The sequence below is a fragment of the Ochlerotatus camptorhynchus genome, unplaced genomic scaffold (assembly GCF_037179485.1).
Source record: "Ochlerotatus camptorhynchus isolate MF236.1 unplaced genomic scaffold, CSIRO-AGI_Acam_v1.1 ptg000388l, whole genome shotgun sequence".
NCBI classification, from domain to species: Eukaryota; Metazoa; Arthropoda; class Insecta; order Diptera; family Culicidae; genus Ochlerotatus; species Ochlerotatus camptorhynchus.
Window position 1 is genome coordinate 105,870 of NW_027040875.1, and position 22,645 is coordinate 128,514.

General features: G+C 39.9%; 1 protein-coding gene across 5 annotated transcripts in view; it reads left to right on the top strand.

Annotated features, from left to right (window-relative positions):
• The first annotated feature begins 1,842 nt into the window (after positions 1-1,842).
• The window catches only part of shi (dynamin-1 shibire), a 52,554-nt gene continuing 31,751 nt past the window's right edge, over positions 1,843-22,645 (top strand). For all 5 annotated transcript variants that reach the window (XM_065233069.1, XM_065233070.1, XM_065233071.1 and 2 more), the window contains exons 1-9: positions 1,843-2,186; positions 9,598-9,671; positions 9,740-9,889; positions 9,952-10,558; positions 10,623-10,968; positions 11,204-11,361; positions 11,421-11,527; positions 19,756-19,943; positions 20,005-20,121. In XM_065233069.1, coding sequence (XP_065089141.1) covers positions 2,041-2,186; positions 9,598-9,671; positions 9,740-9,889; positions 9,952-10,558; positions 10,623-10,968; positions 11,204-11,361; positions 11,421-11,527; positions 19,756-19,943; positions 20,005-20,121 — 1,893 coding nt within the window. In that variant the 5' untranslated portion in view covers positions 1,843-2,040. The remainder of the gene's footprint in view (positions 2,187-9,597; positions 9,672-9,739; positions 9,890-9,951; positions 10,559-10,622; positions 10,969-11,203; positions 11,362-11,420; positions 11,528-19,755; positions 19,944-20,004; positions 20,122-22,645) is intronic.

A 22,645-nucleotide genomic window follows, 5' to 3' on the forward strand; every position in this document is an offset into this window, starting at 1 on the left:
TTATGAGTATTTGATACTCACAAATGAATACTTACTACTTATTTTTGTAGTTGTAATTACTCTTAAATGCACGAAACGAAAATCATTTATTTAATTCATGTGTTTCACTTATACATTTTTGCCAAAGCATCAGCCTTATACATTCCATAAGACAAACCACATAGGTCCTATTAGAATGCATAAAAGGTATGTGTGACCGCTTATACATTTCATTTGACACATGATCTTTATTAACTTTTTGCAAGGCGTCTGCTTATTAGTTGACTTATACAATTTATGAATAATCAGCAATGGAAATTTGCCAAAAGGTATAAGGGGATTTCTATCCGTGTGGGTAGTCCCAGTTTCCCTCGAACATGTTTACTTTTTAGTCATTATTGGGTATTTTGCGGTTACCGTGTATGGCTTTGGTTAGAAGCACGGACTGATGAAATCTGTACCAACAATTGCTGACGACAAGCGTGAGTCATTGATAGTTGAACATCGTTTACAAATGTAATTACAAAAGCAAATGTTAACCTGAAGTGTTCACCCCCAAAAGAAGTGCAGATAACAACGAAAATGCACAATGACATGCTGTTTGACAACAGGCTCTCCCTTTCAATTTTCGTTAGAGAAAAAGAGATAACAGGCGGTACCCCAATAGCATCAACTACTTTTAAGCTAGTACATATGAGTAGATAGTGTTGCCGTGAGGTACACTCGAAAATTTCAAATGTAAGTGCGTCAAATCAAATTTCGAGCCGCTCCATCTGTCACTTCGTTTGTGGTATAACATAGCCAATATGTAACTCAATGGGCACGGTTGATAGCTAATCAAGTTAGCCAATTTTTTCCTCGACGAAAAGAGACAGGACCGATTCAAAAAGTAATCGAGAATAATCATATTGAAAACTTCAAGACCAACAATTGAAATGGCCTTAACTCCATTTTGTAAAAAAAACCTTGTAAGGCAATTTTCTCGCAAACCGAAACCTTCATTCGCAAACCTAAACCACAATCGTGTAGAGGAAAATTTGGTTTGCCTTTGCGGACTTCGGTTCGCGAGAAAATGGCCTTACAAGGTTTGTTTACAAAATGGAGTTAAGGCCATTTCAATTGTTGGTCTTGACTTCTGAAATAACAAACATAGACTGTATCCTGGTTTCTGTACGATCATGCGTAAGAACACCGTGAGAACGAAAGAGTCGACTACATTCCTTCTGCCGTACCTATAGCAACGCGCACGGTTCCCGCGCTGACTGTTCCTTACTTTCTCACTCTAATTAAAATTTCCTCCGATGAGTGAGAAAACAGCACCCCGAAAATGCGAGCGGGAACGCGAGTTGCCAGATCATTGCACACAAAACCAACTTAAATTAATTCAAAACAAAATACTAGCGAACCTGGCGGTGAGCGGCGGAAGGTGGACTAAAATTCTATTACAGAGAACCACATTATTTTAATTAATTTCTTCGGAGAAAGTCGTCTGTCACTTCGTTTGTGGTTTCTACTGGATTCGTCAATTAGAGTAGAATCCACAGAATTTATCAAAACTGAATCTACTAAAAAATGGGCAAAATAAGTTGAAAGCGACGTGTTGACAAATGGACAACATCAAATGGCTTCAGATCGATGTTGTCCGTTTGTCAACTTGTCACTCCCAAACTAGTTTATCCATTTTTGAGTTGGTTCAATTTTCACCATTTGGGTGTGTTCTCCCTTAATTTGGGTGTTTTCTACCTTAATTTGGGAAGTTTTGCAATTGTGTGCATCAAGAAGGGTTTATTGTAAATAAACTATTTTTTCGTGTAAACATTTTGACAGAAGATACTGCTTCAATATTTTTTCACTCCACCTTGCGTATGCACACTTCTTGCAGATCAATAATACTAAGCGCAGTGGAAAACAGGAAAAAATATTTTATACCTAGTTTAAATCTGGAACTAATTGTTAAAAGTGATTGAAATCTGGCACACAAATCAACAAAATACTTCTGGACGATTGTTGAAACACATGCTACTATTTAAAATTGCAAAGAGCCATTGAAAATTTGCTAACATGGATTCGCTTATACCCATTGTCAATAAACTGCAAGATGCGTTCACTCAAATGGGTGTTCACATGCAACTGGATTTACCACAAATTGCCGTGGTGGGTGGACAATCTGCAGGAAAATCGTCCGTTTTGGAGAATTTCGTGGGAAAGTAAGTATGAATAACCTACAGGTTTGATATGCGTCGCGATCTTTGTCGATACAATTATCTTGCACAACAGATCATCCCCTCTGCACAAGACTCCCGTTCTTAATAGCAAGTAGTTCAACGATTTGTCGATTCAGCATTTCCTTCCCGCTACCCAATCGATTTAAGTAGAATCGACTTTTTGTGAAATTCACTTGCAGTCATTCAAGGGCTGGTACGAATTACTCACTGAAAAATCTATGTGGATTCGCTTAGATATATATTCTGAGTCATTCGATGGTTGCAGCCCAGCAAACTGATAAGGTAAAAGCACCAATCATGAACCTTGTATTGTGCTGCGTGCGTTATCTAAAAAGTGTACGTACCATACCATTTTATTTACCAGTTGTCTGCGGTAATCGATTTGAAATACAAAACAAAGTAAAGCTGATATTTGTTGCGTAACTTGTTCTTGTTTGAACCTTGACTTTTTTTTTATCGGTATTTAAAGTAACAGTTTTGTTTTAAACTTTTATTAAAAAAGTCCATGAGCATTGAACACTCCCATACTTCATATAAACTCATATCAATCCCATATGCGTTTTCGTGAGTTTTGAGTTAACAACACTACCAATCAAATTATCATTCTGTTTCTGTTCTTGGCATACATCACGTCAAATTAACAACATACTTAACCCATACAGAAATTGAATTCCTGAGAGATTAATTACTTCTAGTTCTGTTTTTTTAGTTCTTAAATTTTCGCCTGAAACAGTCGACTATCTATAATTCGATGGAAGGCTACTTCGACAACTTTGCCCATACAATTTTCCAACATTTACCTCTTAAACTCGATATCCTTCGTAACTCAATGGATCCTTCAATATCGAGTTAGGGAGAGTTAATTGTATAATAAAATATGCAAACCTTACTGTATATTATGCAACTGATTTCAACAAGAACTTATTTATTAAGCACAAGAAAAACCGCGAATAACCTTCTCGAAATCAATCGACAAAATCATTAAGCGAGATTGTCCCATTGTAAATATGTAGCAAATGATTTTTTTTGTAAAGTTGCTTCAAAAATCTACTTTCATTCGATGCACATATCATCAGGAACAACTTTAAAAACAACAAAGCTAAGCATTACGCGTGACATTTTTTTTTCTGAACTCAGGAGTTTTCTTATAAAATTGCCCTGCTCTCGGGGTATCTTTGATAATACGGGTAACTTTGATAGTAGAATATAATGACTAAATTTAAATTCTGCACTATTTTCCAATTGAAAACATTGGTTCCATTTTGTAGCTTATGTCTGTACCGTATAGAGTTTTTATATATTGCAAATTCACAGAAATCTTGGCATGCATTGAAAATGCACAAAGAAGAAGAAAAAACAACCGCAGCTGTCGAATATTCCAAAAATGTATAGACGCAACCACATTTCCGTAATAGAAATGTAGACTACAAAAATCACAACCGGAAATTAAATATCATTAACCGAAGGCTCAATTGAAGCCGGAATGAACTGGTTGATGTTTTCGACATGATTGGCTGGATTATCAGTAGATTATCACTCAGGCTGTGCCGGAAGCACCTGACAACCTACGATCTACGAAACAACTGTGAAGAGAGGTGCCACCATGGAATGAAGTAGTATAGTGGTCCTTAGGTTCACCGAAAATAGTGTTCATGTAGCTTCCATTGGAAACACATGATTTTCATCCATAATCAAAATTAATGAAAATCATCTGAATTTAACATAACATTTATGCGATCACATTAATTTTATATGATTTTTTTATATGAATTTCATGGACCTCATAATATCCATGTGATTTTGTGGTGGGATTTGCTGCTATGTGATCACAGGAAAGCTATGTGAAAACCACATGGATTTCATCCATTAGATATGTGATACATGTTTTGAGTGTTGGTCGGAGGATCATGTATATTTGCGATGGCAGGCAGTTTTCAGTTATATTTACAATTAATATAGCTTCAGTTTTCTACACTTTCCTTGCGAACTTCCATCTAACTTGTTATTGTTAAAATGTATTTCTGATATTGGCATCACAAATGTAATGCTGTCTTCTTATTGCTTATGATGTTTCTGATTGAATACTTATTCAAAGTTTCATATTTCTTGAACTAGATTGGTTGAGTTGCACGCATAATTTTTCAACATTAATCGAGTATTATCAAAGTACCACCAAAACAAAAAAATACTGATGCTCGGTCACATGACAACAACAAAAATAGTGCAAATTCAATAATTTTTGTCAAACATATTACTAACGAATTGACTCTAGGATCCTCAGTACTTGTTTAAAAAAATAAAAATTGAAAAACATTAATTGTTGTAAAAAATATTAAGAATATACTTCAAAAAACTATCAAAGTTACCCCGTTTTACGGTACCTTTTTTATACAAGTGCGTATGAAGAGTTGGTATTGTCAGTAAACATCCTATATTTTTGATAACTGCACATTCGTACCTTTCAACAATGATCCTAGGATGCAACGTTCCAAAGATGATTTAGAAATAATCAATAACAATCGTGAACTTTATGAAAAGGTGCCGACCGAAAAAAAATCCTCTCTTTGTAATAGGAATTTGCAATAATCAATAACCCTTTTTTTGTTACGTATGTTACATTTTTCAATTAATGTTTCAACCTAGTGCTGGTATTTTGTTTTGGTAAACCAAGGAATATAATCGTTTAAAACTCAAAAATATTATTTAAAAACAAAATCCTGCTATGGGTGCTTGTCTTCCCGGCCAGGGGTACTTATCTTGCCCCGGGGTGTCTGAGACTCGGTCTGAGACTTGTGTTAGAAAGTTACTTTTTTAGTTTATTTTTTTTTAATCCAAAATTTATTTCATTAAATTATATCAATGCGTAGGTGCTAGAACAGACATGAAAGATCTAGGGTCGACAATGACTGACTGTATTAATTGCAATTAGAGGAAGGAGGGGCATATTGAACACAGTGAGATTCCTGTGCCTTCGCTTTTTATGGTTTGAAACAAAATAATTAGTCAATAATCATTGCAATGGTGATATTGAACCTACCACCAATTAATTTTATTTGAACAATTAGAAGTTTGGAACTGGAGTGCTGGATCCTCATTATGTCCCCTTACTCCTATTACATATAAAAATGATGTCAACCTTAGGGTGGCCATCTTGCCCCGTCTACCCCTACTTATCGTATCAAAATGTACAATTCTGTAGGAGATCTTTTTTAAGATGAATATTTACAAAGATTATGGAAGTTTTGATTTCGGGGGTTTGAGTGTCACCCCTAAAATCTACGCACCAATGTCATAGATAAGGGATCTGGTTATTATATGACGCCTCTCGTTATTATGCAACGATGAGTGTAACTGCAGACTCTACGTTTCTTAAGAACAGCGGGAGAATAAACCTGTTATCCATGACATTGCCGCACCTCATTTCTACACTAGTGAACGGGCGTACATCTGACCGGATGAGCGTTTCTTATGCTCAATGCTCTGTATTAAGTCCAACTCTGAATAACGTCTTCTGAGCTACTGTCAGATATGCCGCAACGGATCAGATCCCGATGTTAAAATTATCCAAATCAAACATCTTTTCGGGACGATTGTAAAGTTACGTCCGCAACATTTTCAGATGTTTTAGCCCCTCGTATGCTACTAAGACAAACTTACGTCAATCACCGACGAGCATTGATTGCATGACTTCCAAACCTGTAATCTATCGAACCCATCAACACATGAACCGCGATCAACGGCTTTACTGCCTGAAGGAAGACGTGAACAGTGAAATTTTCGCCTCTAAACAGACACACTGTGGAGAGAAAGCGGTCACACTTAACACTTAACAAACGGCGTTGTCGTGTAGGACATTTGATATCAACATGACTTCTTCTTCTTCGCATTTCAAGCTTATATTAGCTTATTGCGTGCTCTCAACTTAGTGTTCTAGATGCACTTCCACAGTTATTAATTGAGAGCTTTCGATGCCTGTACCATTTTTGCATTGGTATAATTGTGTGGCAAGTCCAATCATACTTCTATGCCCAGGGATGTCGAGAAATTTTCCAACCCGAAAAATTCCTAGACCGGACCGGGAATTGAACCCAGCCACCTCCAGCATGGTCTTGCTTTGTAGCTGCGCCTTTACCGACTGAGCTAAGGGAGGCCCCGTGAGGCCCCAACATGAAGGTATCCTATATTACGTAATGAAATTTCACGAACACTGAAAGTCACCAAATTAAACAATCCTGTCTCCATGGAGTGACGACGATAACTTGGCCTAACATACTCTCAGCACCCGAGACGCACCGTAGAAAGCCTGTTGAAAGCTCCCAATAACCCCAATTCAGTCCTGCGTACTGCCGCCTTCGTTCATCATAGTCGTCTCGGACCTGAGGTTGGCGGTGAAAAGGGAGTCTTCCACCACGCTTGCTCAGGCAAATATGTCAATTATTTGTGTTCGCCGTTGTGTGATGAGTTTTCCCGCATCCAGTTACTCCCAGTTTAGCCTCGAGGCTAAACGATGCGTCTTCCTTATCCTCGAATGGTCCATCTGTTCATCCGGAACGCACCGTAGATGTTTCCACGATCTCCAAGAATAATGCACCAGGACACACCGTAGAAAGCATTTTGGGAGTCTCCAGCTCCTCTAGCACAGTCGCGCCTATTGCTGCCTGCGTTCATTCAAGTCTTCCTGGCCCTGAGTCTTGATGTGGGGTGATGGTCTCCTACATAAGGCAAGTACTACTGTAATTGTGAGCTTTCGGAGCCTGATGTTGATCCGAATTTCAGTGCCAAAGAAACTACATCTGTCAGTTGGTTTCCCGGAGCCTCCTCTACTAGCCGGATGCCGGGATGCACTTTTGTCGCTCGCCTCGAAGCCCCTTTTCCACTCTCCGCATTCGAACCCTTGTGCAAAAGTGCATCCCGGCATCCGGCTAGTAGAGGAGGCTAGCGACCAGCAGACATCTCGGTCCTGCCGTTGAGTCGAGAAACGATTTCTCTGCCTCAGCCAGCACTCAGCATAGTCGTCTCGGTCCTGAGTGTAGATGTAGGTCGGGGGTTTTCCAAACAGCTATTACTGGCAAGTATATTGACGATTCAGTCTCTCCTTTGCCTGGTAGCGGTTCAACTGTGTTTCCGGTCCTGCGACCTCAGCACTAGCCACATCATGTTCATGCATCCATCCTGCTAACCGCCAGCATGAGATATCCGTATACTACCAGAACGTCGGTGGTATCAACTGTAATGTCGACGATTTTCGACATCATTGTTCTCACGGAGACATGGTTGGATTCACGCACGCTCTCTCGTCAGGTATTCGGCGACGATTACGAAGTTTTCCGTTGCGATAGGAATGCTACTAATAGCCGGAAAGTTGAAGGTGGAGGTGTTTTAGTGGCTGCAAATTCTAGGTTTAAATCGAGGTTACTAGAAAATAATGCTCTTGGATATTCTTAGAGCAGGTGTGGACGTCGATCAAACTGGGCGATCGTACCTTGTTTCTATGTGCGATGTGCTTTGCTCCCGACCGTAAACGCGAGCGTGACCTCATAGAAACCCATTGCCAATCGGTTTTCTCTGTTTTGGATACCGCTAAAGCAACCGATGAAATTATTGTGTTTGGTGACTTCAATCTCCCGGGGATTTCATGGAAAAAATATTCGCAACGGCTTCCTCTATCCTGATATGGATATTCCAACGTTTTGCTCCTTCTGGACAATTGCAACTCAGCCACTCTTTTTCAAATCACTCATGTTATTAACCCGAACAACCGCAGTTTGGATCTTTGTTTTGTAACCGCCCAGGACATAGCTGCTTTCCTATGCGAGACGCCCACTCCTCTGGTGAGACTGGATCGGCACCTTCCGCCGCTACTGGTGACGTTAAGTACTAAGCTGATGCATGATTTTAATATTTCACCTGCCACCTTTTCCTACGATTTTCGGAACGCCGACCATGGTTGTATCGCCTAGTTACTCTAGTTAGATTGGGACGACTTATTGAACACCGTTATCAAACTATTTCCAATGTCTTGGTATAAGGGAAATGGATGTAATGTCGGCATAAATCCCCCTAATTTGGGCCCATACATAAATTCAGCAATCGACTAAATTTTCAATAGCTATCAAAATATCCATTAGTACTGTTCATCTAGATAAAATTGATAAATAGCAGATTTTTAACGATGGGCACAATCTTAGATCCATAGGCCAACGTTAGATTCATTTCCCCTATATCATTGACACACACGTTCCGAAAAAGATTCAAAGATCGGATCATTCATCAAAGATTCACCATGGCATACGAGCGAATTTCGTCGACTGAAATCCAGAAAGAGAGCCGCTCTTAAGAAATTCACCAAGCACCGCACACTATTCCTTCAACGTCACTATGTCAGGATCAATCACGAATACAAACGAGTTGCGAAACAGTGCTTTCTTCAGTATCGAGGTGGATTGCAGAGAAAGCTTAAGTCACGTCCCAAGCAGTTTGTCACGTCCCAGAAAGTTTGTCAACGACAAAGTCATGAAGCTGGTCTGCCGTCGTCTATGATACATAATAGTAACGTGGCTTCATCTTCACGGACGTGAGACTGAGTGACAAATATGTCCGACTGGCTGCCAGTTACGTACCACTCCATGAGCAGAATTGACATCAATCCCGAGATGTTTTCCAGGGCTTCCTCGAAACTCAATTCGTCGTGACGGAATTCCATCGGTGTTCCTCAAAACGCACTTGAACAGTTTGCTGTCTCCACTGCTGCACGTTTTTCAACGGTTCGTGGACGTTGGCGTTTTCCCATCCTGTTGGAAGCTAGCACATGTTTCCACTGCACAAGAAGGGCTACAAACAGGACGTTGGCAACTACCGTGACATCACTTTGCTTAACGCTGTTGCTAAATTGTTCGAACTCGTTGTTATGGAACCATTACTCGCTCACTGTAAGCCGTACATTAGTATCGACCAGCATGGTTTCATGGCTGGTCGCTCCACTGCCACTAACTTGCTGTGCCTTACTTTCTACATCTCTAACAGTATGTCGGATCGTGCTCAGACGGATCTCATTTAAATTGACTTAGCTGCTGCCTTCGATAAATTGAATCACCGCATATCAATCGCAAAGCTGGACAGGCTCGATATCCACGGCTGCCTTTTGCTATGGTTTCAGTCGTACCTCACCGATGGCTATCTTATAGTACGTTCAGACTACAGAGTTATAACATGTTATAGCGCTATCTTGATGGTCGTTTCTGTGTTGCAATTATTTGACAACCGTTATAACATGTTATAACTCTCCAGTCTGGACACCGTTTAACAGAGATCGAGAGATGATAGTTTGTTATTGTTGTGCGCAGTGTATTCACTATCTGTTCCTGTTGCTAAAATGTTCTCTTACTTTTTTCAGGGACTTTCTTCCTAGAGGGTCTGGCATTGTTACCCGACGACCACTGATATTACAACTTATCAATGGAACTGTCGGTAAGTGTGCCATATATTTTACTCAACTATGATTGTTAATACACTGTTCAATGATTATTTAAATGTAGAATATGGAGAGTTTCTTCATCTAAAGGGTAGGAAACTTACTAACTTTGATGAAATTAGACAAGAAATTGAAGCGGAGACCGATCGAGTAACAGGAAGCAACAAAGGTATTTCGAACATTCCAATCAACCTTCGAGTGTATTCTCCGCATGGTAAGTGGTGGCGTAGAAAATAATCGTTGAAATGTCTTCACAACCTGTCATCTGTTTTCTAGTTTTGAACCTTACTCTTATTGATCTGCCTGGCTTGACTAAAGTGCCCATCGGAGATCAGCCGCCAGATATCGAAAACCAAATTAAAGGAATGATTTTCCAATTCATTCGGAAGGAGACTTGCCTAGTTTTGGCTGTCACTCCAGCCAACACGGATTTGGCTAATTCAGATGCCCTTAAGCTAGCAAAAGAAGTGGACCCGCAAGGTGTGCGAACAATTGGTGTTATCACGAAGTTAGATTTGATGGATGAGGGCACGGATGCTCGCGATATATTGGAAAATAAACTACTACCATTGCGCCGTGGTTACATTGGTGTAGTGAATCGTTCACAAAAGGATATTGAAGGTCGGAAGGATATAGTTGCAGCGCTTGCCGCCGAACGTAAATTTTTCCTCAGTCATCCGAGCTATAGACATATTGCTGATCGATTAGGAACACCATACTTGCAAAAAGTTTTAAATCAGCAACTGACTAATCATATCCGAGATACACTACCCGGATTGCGAGATCGTTTGCAAAAGCAATATCTGACCTTGGAAAAAGATGTCGAGCAATTTAAACATTTTCGACCTGATGACCCCAGCATCAAAACAAAGGCTATGTTGCAGTAAGTAGAAGCATTTTTCAAACATTTCACGCAATATTCATCACACTGCAATTATCGTTTTCAGAATGATACAGCAACTGCAGTCTGACTTCGAACGAACCATCGAAGGCTCTGGATCAGCTCTAGTCAATACCAATGAGTTGTCCGGCGGAGCTAAGATCAATAGGATATTCCACGAGCGATTGCGGTTTGAAATCGTAAAGATGTCATGCGACGAGAAGGAGTTGCGAAGGGAAATTTCATTCGCAATTCGTAACATCCACGGTATTCGAGTAGGATTGTTCACACCGGACATGGCTTTTGAAGCGATCGTAAAGAAACAAATTTCACAACTGAAAGAGCCTATCCTGAAATGTATCGATTTGGCAGTGCAGGAACTGTCCAATGTCGTGAGAATATGCACAGATAAGGTTAGTAGCATTCATTGATGTTTCTCTATTATTGCCTTTCATTACATTACATTTCATTACATTCAAGAATTGTATTATTTCTTCCGTAAACTTTAATACGGCATAAATGTGTTAAATAATAGCGACTAATACTAAACTATTAGATCTACAGCGAAAAACCACATTGCGTAACCTGACACCCCGCTGAAACAAGTAAAATAAAGCATAAATGAAAAATTACTTCTTCCGTTCACAGATGGCACGTTACCCTAGACTCAGAGATGAAACAGAACGCATCATAACAACTCACATAAGAAATTGCGAACAACGAGCCAAAGAGCAGCTGCTGCTGATGATTGACTACGAACTTGCGTACATGAATACGAATCATGAGGATTTCATCGGATTCGCAAAGTAATTTAGATAATTTAATTAAATCGAACAGAGGTGCTAAGTCCATTCTCCTTTAACAGCGCTCAAAACAAGACGGAAAATACTGCGAAAACAGGCACGCGAAGTCTTGGAAATCAAGTGATACGTAAAGGACACATGTGCATTCAAAATCTAGGAATAATGAAAGGTATGAATCTTCATCTGGACTATTGTTTAAAGTTTATGTATACCCAAAGCAATTCATTTGGGTTTTTTTTTACAATCGAACCGAAGGGTGTCAACATTTTATGAAATTTTGCCCACATATAGAGTTTATGATTTTATGAACGAAAATCAAAAAAATCGGGATGGGTAATTTTTCCGGAAGATTTTATTCAAAATTTTCGGATTTTCTCGGGCATCACGTACTAATTTAAAACTCATGAACCAAGCATCACATTTAGAAAGTGCGTAATGTAGTGAAATGATAAGGAAATTATAAACATTTCATAACAAAATATAATCTGAACTATGTTTTCCACGAAAATTTTCACGGTGGAGGAAAATCAGGAAAAATCTTTTTTTCTTCAATTCGTTTATTTGATAGGTTCAAATGTCGTAAAAACAACTCAACAAAGTGAACAAAAAAAAAAGACATTGATAACAAAAAAAAAATGTTCAAAAAAATAGATATTATTATGAGTTCTTCTTCCTGGGCGGCGACTTGATTTTGGTTTTCGCTCGTGCTCGCAACATACTGCTTTCTTACATCATCCTCTGTTCCTCCTCCTCTCTATTTCGTTGTATCTGCCATAATTCTCGAGGTTTCTCTTCTCATAGACCTCATTGTTCGCGTACTTGAACTCATTTGTTCTCCGTTTTTCTCCTCGGCCATCAGAGACGCGACATCCATTACGACCACATTTTCCTCCAGCTCTTCTCCGTTCCTGGTCGTTGTTGTTCAAAGACGCACCTTCCGCCATTACACCAGCATACGTACTACTGCCACCGCTGTTGCTGGTTTCCTTCGTCCTGATGTTGCTTCTTTGGTTCCTTCACATCCTTCCGCTTGGGCAGTATTTTAACTACGAAGCGGACTAGATTACAAGGAGGACATGTATCTCGAATAACTATATGGAGGTATACTTCTTAGATGCAAAGAGAAACACGTCTACTTCAGTTCACGTGCAACTAAAAACTCATCATTTTATTTTCAGCTTCGAGCGGTACACACCAAAATATCCTTTCTATTCTCTTTTTCTCTTTTACTCATTTTGATCTTGTTTCGTGAGTGCTTGCTCTTCTGCACGGCCACAACAACTCCTCCCTTATTTAAGAAAAAACATTATTCGACATTTTTTTCCTTTTAAATATACATAAACAAGAAGCTGTTCAATCAATACAGTAATTGAAAATCGAAGGAATATAGCTGAATTCAAATTATTCGATAAAGAAATAGATTCATAAAAAAAACCTTTCAAATCACCTTAATCGATTTTTTTTTGTTTATTACTTTATTTGTACAGGCTCAATTGAATAAACTTTACAGAGTCAAGTTATCATTTTCTTTATACATTATAAATGTCTTAAATCTAAAATTAAAGGGTTTTACCCGATTACTCGCGGTTTTCTCGAGGTTAGTGGATGACAATTGTTTAGATCGGGAGAGGGAAAAGGAGATTTGTTATATGATTTATGATTAAATTTTTTTTCACTATTTCTAAAACATATACTTAATCCTATTGACGTCATCGACTTCTACTTAATAGTACACAAAATCTCGTTTTCTCTTCTTCTTGGAATTTCTATTTGATCTTCTGACTACCAGTGGACTCTGGTTAACTTCTGTAACAGGATTATCGATTGGATTCTCTTCTCCGTAGATTAATGAATCCGCAGAGAATCCATAAAAATCGAGTTCAGAGTCAGAGACCCCTCCGACATCCTCAATGTATTCTTCTCTTCTTCGTTTACTGGTGCGGTGCCGTTCATTCTCTCTACGGAAAACAAAAGTAGGACTAATTTTCCGGCGAGAATCTTCTGAAATTTGTCGGAGACGAGCCAGCCAACGGCTAAAAGTCTCCTTAATAAAGATATAAAAAAAAAAAAAAAATCTGAAATTTTGAACTGTTGCTTGTGTGCCGAGATCAGTCTGCCACCGAGCGAGATCTGAAAAACATTCATAGAAATTCTTTTTAGAAATTTAGCCGGCAGCCATCGCTTTACGTCAGTTTTGTTAGCGTTTTTGTAGTAAATCAGATCACCGCACTTAAGATTAACAAACTGATCGTTAAAGTTGTCAGTGGTTGTGAAATCAGTGGAAGGAGGATCATCATGCATTTTAGTAAAATTGTGTTTGTAGCTAGCCTTGGGGTTGATCAAATCCAATAGTGTTTTGGGTTTGTATGAAAAGAGTCTCTCAGATGGAAAATTACTCCCATCTTCTAAACAAGTATTTCTGTAGTTTAGCAGAAAGTAAGATATCTGCAAATTCGTATCCAATCTTTTCACCTCTGGATCTAAAAGGAATTTCTTGAAGACATCCTTCACCAAACGAACCATGCGCTCGGCCTGTCCGTTACTTTGTGGATGATACGGCGGGCTCTTCATCACTTTCACCCCTTGTTTTTCAAAAAATTCCTCAAAATCGAAGGAGTTAAAAGGAGGTCCTCCATCCGTGACTAGAACATCCGGTAGCCCATATCTTGCAAAAGTGTTGAGAAATACTTTGATGGTGTGTTTGTCCCTGGACTTTGGCAAAACCTAGAGGTAGTTTAATTAGGCTACCAGGCCCCAGGGCTGATCTGGATCTTTACCACATTGGAAAGATACAAACTAGTGTTGCCAGATCAGTGTTGATGCTTACCAAAAGTGCATTTGAACCCGCTTATAATAGCATATTAACAGAATAATCATCGCCATACATTGTTTATTGATCTGATGCTGGATTTAGTCACAGTAGAAATCATCCGTATCTTTTTTTTTTTTTTTTTTGTTAATAAATCCTTTATTGAATTGAATTTATTTTTATGGGTATGCACGTTTGGAAAGTATCATCACAAAGATTCTTGTGGGCGGGAAGCGTTGTTTTTGTTTTTTTTTATCTATTTATAGAGTCACTTCTTAGAAATACGAAGCGAAAGACAAATCAAGAAATAAACACAAGACCTTCAAGAAAAAAAACTTCGTGTTGTTAAGTCTGGAAATATTGATGTTTCATTCAAAACGTCAAGTATTTCAAGAATATCGGGTGAGACCAATCTAATTGTTTTTAATCTTATTTTTGTGTAGTAGAATATTCAATTGAACCGCTCCGGGTTATTCTGATGCTGTTTGATCTTTTAAGCATTTTTCCTAAATTTTGGGATACAAGGGTTTAAAAATTATACAAAATATTTACAGGTATTGCAAAACATGGTCCTCTGTACGTTTACTTTCCAACTTTTATCACTTCCTTATCACCGTGTAGTGACACCCGTAATAAAGCCCAATGTGATATACTATTTTGATGTTTTAAAATAAGCTTTCTTCTTCTTCTTCTTCTTCGCATTTCAAGCTTATTGTATATCGAATATTAGCTTATTGCGTGCTCTCAACTTAGTGTTCTAGATGCACTTCCACAGTTATTAATTGAGAGTCAGTACCATTTTTGTATTGGTATAATTGTGTGGCAAGTCCAATCATACTTCTATACCCAGGGAAGTCGAGAAATTTTCCAACCCGAGAAATTCCTAGACCGGACCGGGAATTGAATCCAGCCACCTCCAGCATGGTCTTGCTTTGTAGCTGCGCCTTTACCGGCTGAGCTAAGGGATAAATATGCTTTAATAACCTTTTTTATTTGAGCATTGGTTACCTATACAATAGCAATATTCAAATTTGCTTTTAATAAATTATATTATGTAGATTCAAAAATCTGGCCTTGAATGGGCAAAATGAATGCTATCAATTTTTATAAGGGTAACAATACCTTAAATTCATTCCATAAACAACAATACAACGAAATTGAGCAAGTTAGTGATGATAGTTTAACATAAAGCACAGTAAAGACTAAGAGATGGCTAAAAATCTCTATAATAAAGGAAAAAAAGCGCAGTAAAGACTAACGTTAAAAGATAAAACATGTAGGAAAAAATTTCTAGGTTCAAGTTAAATTTAATTAAACTTATTGACAGGTTGTATTATTTTAATGAACTTTGAAAAAAAAAATAACTTCAACTATAGGGACTTTACAGTAGTTACCTAATTTTCGACAAAAAGTCTATTTATGCCTGAACGATAATACTGGTGCTCTTTTTGCCCCTTAGGACTGCCCATTTTCCCAATAAGTAGTAAATTGTGCCTGAAAAAATTAAATTTTTTTTCCAACTTTTATCTACTTTTAACTGTATGATTGTTCTTCAAGCATAGGTCAACCCTTGAAGGGTCTATAGAAATATAGAAGAAAAATTCTCGCAAGAATTGTGTAATTTTATTCGAGTTTCGTTAGGGTGCCCCACTTTCCTCTACCTCTGCTGTCTTTCCATTCGTATAATGGAAAATTAAATCTCCAAGTGAAAAGTTCATACATGGAGCATCAATTTTTCGGAAATGAACTTTATGCAAAGTCCTTTCCTCCCCTTATCAATCCGATAAGTAGCTTCCTTTTGAACCGGGTACGCATCTAGTGATTTCACGAAATTGACAATTTCGCCAATGTTTGGTTTTCACTTCGATTGTTGATGCTGAACTTGATGGTATTCTTTATTTCACACACATCGCTTCTAACGGCAGCCACAAAAGCGACCGAGCTATTGGCAATCAACAAAGCGTCAATAGTGTTATGAGCACAACTGTCGTGCCACCTTATACTCATTCATCTTGGTTGGTGGCAACACTTTGAGAAGAGGAAACAAAAAGGTGCTGTAGGTGCCATTTTCATTCGTGGTCGAACATTCGAAGTGTTAACATCGTTTTTTGAATAAAGTTTCTTTTTATCGTTTGTGAACGAACTAAACCTCTGACCAATAGGTTATGGGCCCAGTTAATCGTGGAAAGTGTCGAGTTTTGCGGTTCATCGTTGCGGAAAAAGTGGATTTTGCGAAGTAAACAAGTCGGGAGTGAACGTGTTCGTGCCTGCACAAAACAAGATGGCGGAATCACACATCTCGATTGAGAAGCTGAGCGACCAGAACTACACAATCTGGAAGTTCAAAATGCAGCTTCTAATGTCCCGTGAAAAAGTGCTTAAAGTTGTGTCGGAGCCGACCCTAATAAAAATAACCATAAAAGAGAGCTTAACGACGTATTCGGGGTATCATCCAAAACATTTGTGGGATAGTTTACCCATCCGGGATACAGTTCATTTATGGTATTTGTTTATTAGGGGAAACAAACGGCGCCGGTGGTGTAGTGGTAAGCGTGATTACCTATCACTCCAGCAGGCCTGGGTTTAATCCCAGTCGGCGCCGCCGGGATGTTCTGAGGCATAACATCTCTGATCACGCCTTCCTTCGGATGGGAAGTAAAGCCGTTGGTCCCCGGTTCATGAGTTGATGGGTCGATAGGTAGGGTCCAGGTGTGGGAGCTGCCTTCCTGGCACGTCGGTAGCATTGGTGCTCAGCACGGAAAACAAGATCGACGAAAAAACAAACCAAAGGAAAAAAAAATATTAGGGGAAACCTGCGGAACATGATGCTGTGTGGCTCGCAAACGACGAAAAGGCGAGGGCGCTGCTCGGTCTGGAACTGGAAGACAGCCAGCTTATTCACGTGATGCAGACCACTACGACGAAGGAAATGTGAGACGCTCTTAAGGGATACCATGAGCGGTCATCTCTTTCGAGTAAAATCCACGTCATGCGCCAGATGTTTGCTCCGGAGGGTGGCAACATGGGAGAGCACCTGAAGGAGCTCATGTCGTTGCGGCTTCGACTGATCGCACTTGGTGAAGAAATGAAGGATCCGTCGTTCGTAGCCTTGATGCTGTCGAGCCTGCCGAAATCATACGATGGCTTGATCGTGGCGTTGGAGATTTGACCAGATGCAGACCTCACGGTCGACTTCGTCAAAGGGAAACTGTTGGATGAAGGCCGACGTCGAGCGCAGGAAGGTGTAGAAGAAGAAAAAGCACTGGTGTCGAGTGGAGGTAGTGAGAAGAGTAGATTTAAAAGTGAAAAGAAAAATGAGGGTCATTTTCGGCGAGACTGCCGGAAGTTGGTGGCTGACAGGAAGGAAAAAGCAGCTTGTGAAAAGGCAAACGAGGCCGTTGAAGCAGAAGATAGTGTGGATCTGTGTTTGTTTGTTGGGAGAGCTGAAGAAGCCGGGTTGTGGTACTTAGACTCTGGTGCCACTTCTCATATGACAAACGACGCATCTATCCTGGAGAAGCTGGACAAATCGAAGCAATCAGCAATCTGGTTGATGCAGGAAGTAGCAAGCTTGTGTCCGTGAACGGAAATGGTGTTTGGATGTACGTTTCGCTGGACAACGTGTACCATGTGCCGTCGCTCGCAACAAACCTACTTTCGGTGAGTAAAATTACTGATTTGGGGTTTCAAGTTTCGTTCGATAAGACTGGGTGCAGAGTCCTGAAAGACGAAAATGTGCTGTTAGTGGGTTAACGTAAGGGTGGCCTATATCACCTGCAGCGGTTTCCGGAGCAAGCCAAGTTAGCGGATTCGAATCATGGAGTTTCCTGTTTACATCTGTGGCATCGGCTTGGGCACCGTGACATGGAGGCGGTAATGAAGATTGTGCGGCATGATTTGGGAAACGGTTGAAAAGTCGATCGTTGTGACATAAAGTCTGTTTGCGAATCCTGCTGTGAGGGCAAATTGAGCCGTGATTCATTTCCGAAAGTTTCATCTTCGAGAGCTTCAGTCGTTAGTGCTTTGGTGCACACGGACTTGGGCGGACCCATGGAGGTGCCAACAGCGCGCGGTAGTCGATTCTTCATGACAATGGTGGATGACTATAGTCGTTATACGGTTATCTTACCTGTTGCATAAGAAGTCGGAGGCCGAGGAGAAAATTCGCGAGTACATATTGTGCTTCAGTACGCAACCAGTTTGGGCACTATCCTATCAGATCGGATGGTGGCGGAGAGTATGGCAGTAAGTCTCTGCAGAAGTATTTTGCTGATCATGGAATAGTGCATCAACGGACGGCTCCATATTCACCTCAACAGAATGGGGTGGCCGAACGCAAAAATCGGTACCTCGTTGAGATGATGCGGTGCATGTTGGCGGATTCAAAGATGGAAAAGCTGTTTTGGGGCGAGGCGATTTAGCTACCTGTAAAATCGCTTGCCTTCGTCTTCGGTAGAGTCTTCGCCTTACGAGCAGTGGTACCGTTACAAATGATGCCGAGGAAATTGTTGGCGAAATAAATGATACCGATCTTTATGCAACGCAGTACGACAGCGCGACAGATGAGGAACCATCGTTCCGAGATTTTCCTATGGATGAAATCGCACGCAGATCCGGTCGTCCGAACAAAGGAATCGCGCCGGTTGATTGAAGAGGCCTATGCAACGGGTACTGTACAGACTGCAGTTGAACCCAGGAATCTGAAGGAAGCATTAACCTGTAAGGAAAACGCAGAATGGAGAGCAGCAATGGTGAACAAGTTTAAATCACATGCGGAGAATGGCACTTGGGAGCTGATGGAGTTACCTGCAGGACGGAAGTTGGTAGGGTGCCGCTGGGTCTTCAAATTGAAGTGGAACGCAGCTGGGGAGGTGACCAAACACAAGGCGCGCCTGGTGGCTTAAGGCTGTCCGCAGCGGTTCGGCGAGGATTACGATGAAGTTTTCGCTCCCGTCACGAGCAATACGACTCTTCGCATGATGCTTGCTCTAGCTTCGAAGAAGAAAATGACACTTAAGCAAGTTCTCAGGAATGCTGGGACTGTCATCGAATGGTGGCACTATACGTTGAGGAGGAGTGTTATGAGTACAACTGCCGTGCCACATTACTCATTCATCTTGGTTGGTGGCAACACTGTGAGAAGAGGAAGCAAAAAGGTGCTGTAGGTGCCATTTTCATTCGTGGTCGAACCTCTGACCAATAAATAGTGGTTATCGAATAACAGGCTATCGCGTGATCCACACAAAAAACAAAATCAACTGCTGCTTACAACTAAAAGCGAACTGTCAGGACAATGAATCATTTGTCTAATGATTTTTTTCATGCTTCAAAACTCCTTACTGGTGAGTATTTCAGCGTGGTGATTTGGAATAAATTTAGAGACAATTTTTTTTATTATAAGTATTTTTTTTCGGGAATATGGCATCCGGGGTAATGGCGTTCGGGAAATCGACATTCGGGGTAATGTAGCACAATCTCTGACAGCAACATTTATGATGAATGTTTAGCACATTAAAGTGGATAGTATTGGAACATCACTGTATTCACAATTTATATCTCAAATCTCATGAATTGATTACCTTTTCCAGGTGGTTCCAGGCCGTACTGGTTTGTTTTAACATCGGAAAGTATTTCTTGGTTTAAGGATGAAGATGAAAAGGAGAAGAAGTATATGCTACCACTTGATGGACTCAAACTGAGAGACATTGAACAAGGCTTCATGTCTCGACGCCATACTTTTGCCCTTTTCAACCCTGAAGGTCGCAACGTGTACAAGGTAACTAACGAACTTGTGTTGTCAGATTTTTGTTGCTAATAATAATGTTTCAATTGCACAGGATTACAAACAACTGGAACTGTCGTGTGAAAGCACCGATGATGTCGATTCTTGGAAGGCATCATTTTTACGAGCTGGTGTTTATCCAGAAAAAGATTCGTCTGCTAACGGCGAGGATGTAAGTATTATACCAAAAACATCCAAAGGAAAGAAACGGGGAGGTAATTTCCAAACTGTCGAATTGGCCTATCAATACAATTGATGATAAGACAAATCTTAATGATAAAATCGAGATCATGGATTTCTCAATGGAATAAAACTAAGCAGAAGTGGAAGTGCGAACGAATCAGTGTATCAAAAAGTGGGAGAAAATTTGTGTTCACTAAGCGATGCTTGTGGATGCATTTCACACGGGTTTTCTATGGGCAGTCACATCATCAAAGTATGCTGCACATGTAAACTATAGGCAAAGCTTGCCTTCTAGTTGCGCTAGTGTTCACAAAAATAATAAGGAGCCACTTTTGAATCCGAAGTTCCATTTCTGTTCTGTGTAGGTAGGCTTGATGGAGCCTCGTGGAGCCTCACTCGCATTATTCCACCGGTCCATACAGCTTGTTAGCGAAGTGGGAATAAAACGGGAGTGAGGATTCTTTCACACGCTCCTCTCTCGGGGAGTTTTTGTTTACTTCTTCTAAATTTCTGCCGCCATTTACTCGAGGTGTGGGCCACCTAAACTCGAAGTGCGAGTTTGAGGAGTTTCATCAAGTCTGTCTACAAGTACCGTGACATGCCATATTACCGTGGGGTTAAGAACACTTCAAGTTTAAATCAGTTAGCAAAACATGAATTTGCAGTGATTCAGGGTTGCTTCCGCTCACTTCGTTATAAACAATGTTGTTCTGAATTATGAAATCATTAGTTGTTATAATGATACTTTGTACTTGTAAATTACAAGAAGCGAATGTAAAGTATCTGTTTGGCACATAAAATATGTCATTTTCGCTTTATTCGAGTCAGATGATTCGTGAGCGTGAGCGCTTATTCTGAATGTACGGTTACGAATAATAAAAACGCTGATTGTGACTCTCTGTGACTTACTCACAACCCTGCAGAAATTTATGCTTCCTTAAGCGCCATATGATTGTGTATTGTATAGCATTTTGCTATAAAAATTTGATTTGCAATATTTTTACAACCATAAAAATAATAAAAACGTAGGTACTTGTTAAATATATTATTGAACCTAATACCGCGCACTTGAAGAGTGACACTTAGAACAATCACCCCTATATTAACCTCTGTTTCTTACGTTGTCCAGAGACTTGTTCAATTGATGTAAAAAAGAACGTAAAACATACAAAACGTAAGCCATTTTGCTGCGGCAATCAAACCACAAAGTACAGCGCACAGTGGTCCAGAACTGTGAAAAGACGGTCAAGTGAGTTTTGCATTTTAGATAAGTGGTGTCTTCGGAAAAAAATCTGGATATCAAATTCCGCTTCTTTTGACATTGATAGATCCCTGATTATTCCCCCAGAAAGGGAGATAATTTTTGTTTTTCTAATATTTCATATTCAAGGTCGGTGTCTTTGGCAAAGTTTTAGAAAATTTCAAAACAAGAAACTCTGCTAAAGACACTTGGTGTCTATTTCTTCATCTCACTGCAATATGGATCGATTTCCGTGGAAACCGCTTGATACAAGTTTTTACTTTATAGTTATTTTCTATAAACTTCTACTGATTTTAAATGTTCTACAACTGATAGGATCAAGTGCAACTGGTTGAAGAACCTCCCAGACGCCGCTAAGAGGCACATATTGAACTTGTTTGGTCAGTTTCTGGAGCTCAATATTGTTCCGGCTGATTGAAGGCTGGTGAGAGCTACAGCCATTAAAAAGCCTGGCAAACCCGCGTCAGATTGCTCGTACCGACCCATTGCAATACTGTTGTGCATATAAAAATTGTTACAGAAAATGATCCTTTTTCGCCTGGGAAAAATGGGTTGAGACGAACCACCTACTGTTAGATATTCAATTTGGTTTCCATAGGTGTAAGGGAACGAACGACTGTCTCGTGTTGCTTTCCACAGAAATCCAGTTTAGCAAATGGCTTCTGTTTGCTTGGATATCAAGGGGGCTTTTGATTTAGTTTCGGTTGAAGTCCTTTTAGACAAACTCCACGCTTGTTGTCTTTCTCCATTAATCAATAACAACAATTTGCAGATGACGGCGTAGTGTCTGTCACAGGGTCCAAAGGGGTCGACCCGCAAGGACCCTCACAGGATACTTAGACAATTTGTCTACTTAGGCTATCATTTTTACGGATAGTCTCAGTTCTGTAGAGGCTATTTGCTCCATGAGGCCAGTAAAGCACTCATCATATTTGCTCATGGAAATATGAGAGATTCTAAGTGCTTTATCTCTAAGATCTTTTGTCATCACCTTTGCATGGGTCCCATTTGATTGCTCGATTCCGGGAAATGACTCATTAGACTGGCCCACAAAAATAAAAGTTCTAATTTTCCACGGGCCAACCCCTAGATGTGTACCATTAAGTGAGAAACCCACTCTCTGAACATTTCAGCTCATTTGGATGTAACATGAGTTGGCGCTTTTAGTTTGAATTTTGTATGGGGAATTTGGATACAATACATGAAAAAATGACACTTCTACACTCTATCGATCATAAAAAAGTTTCCTTAT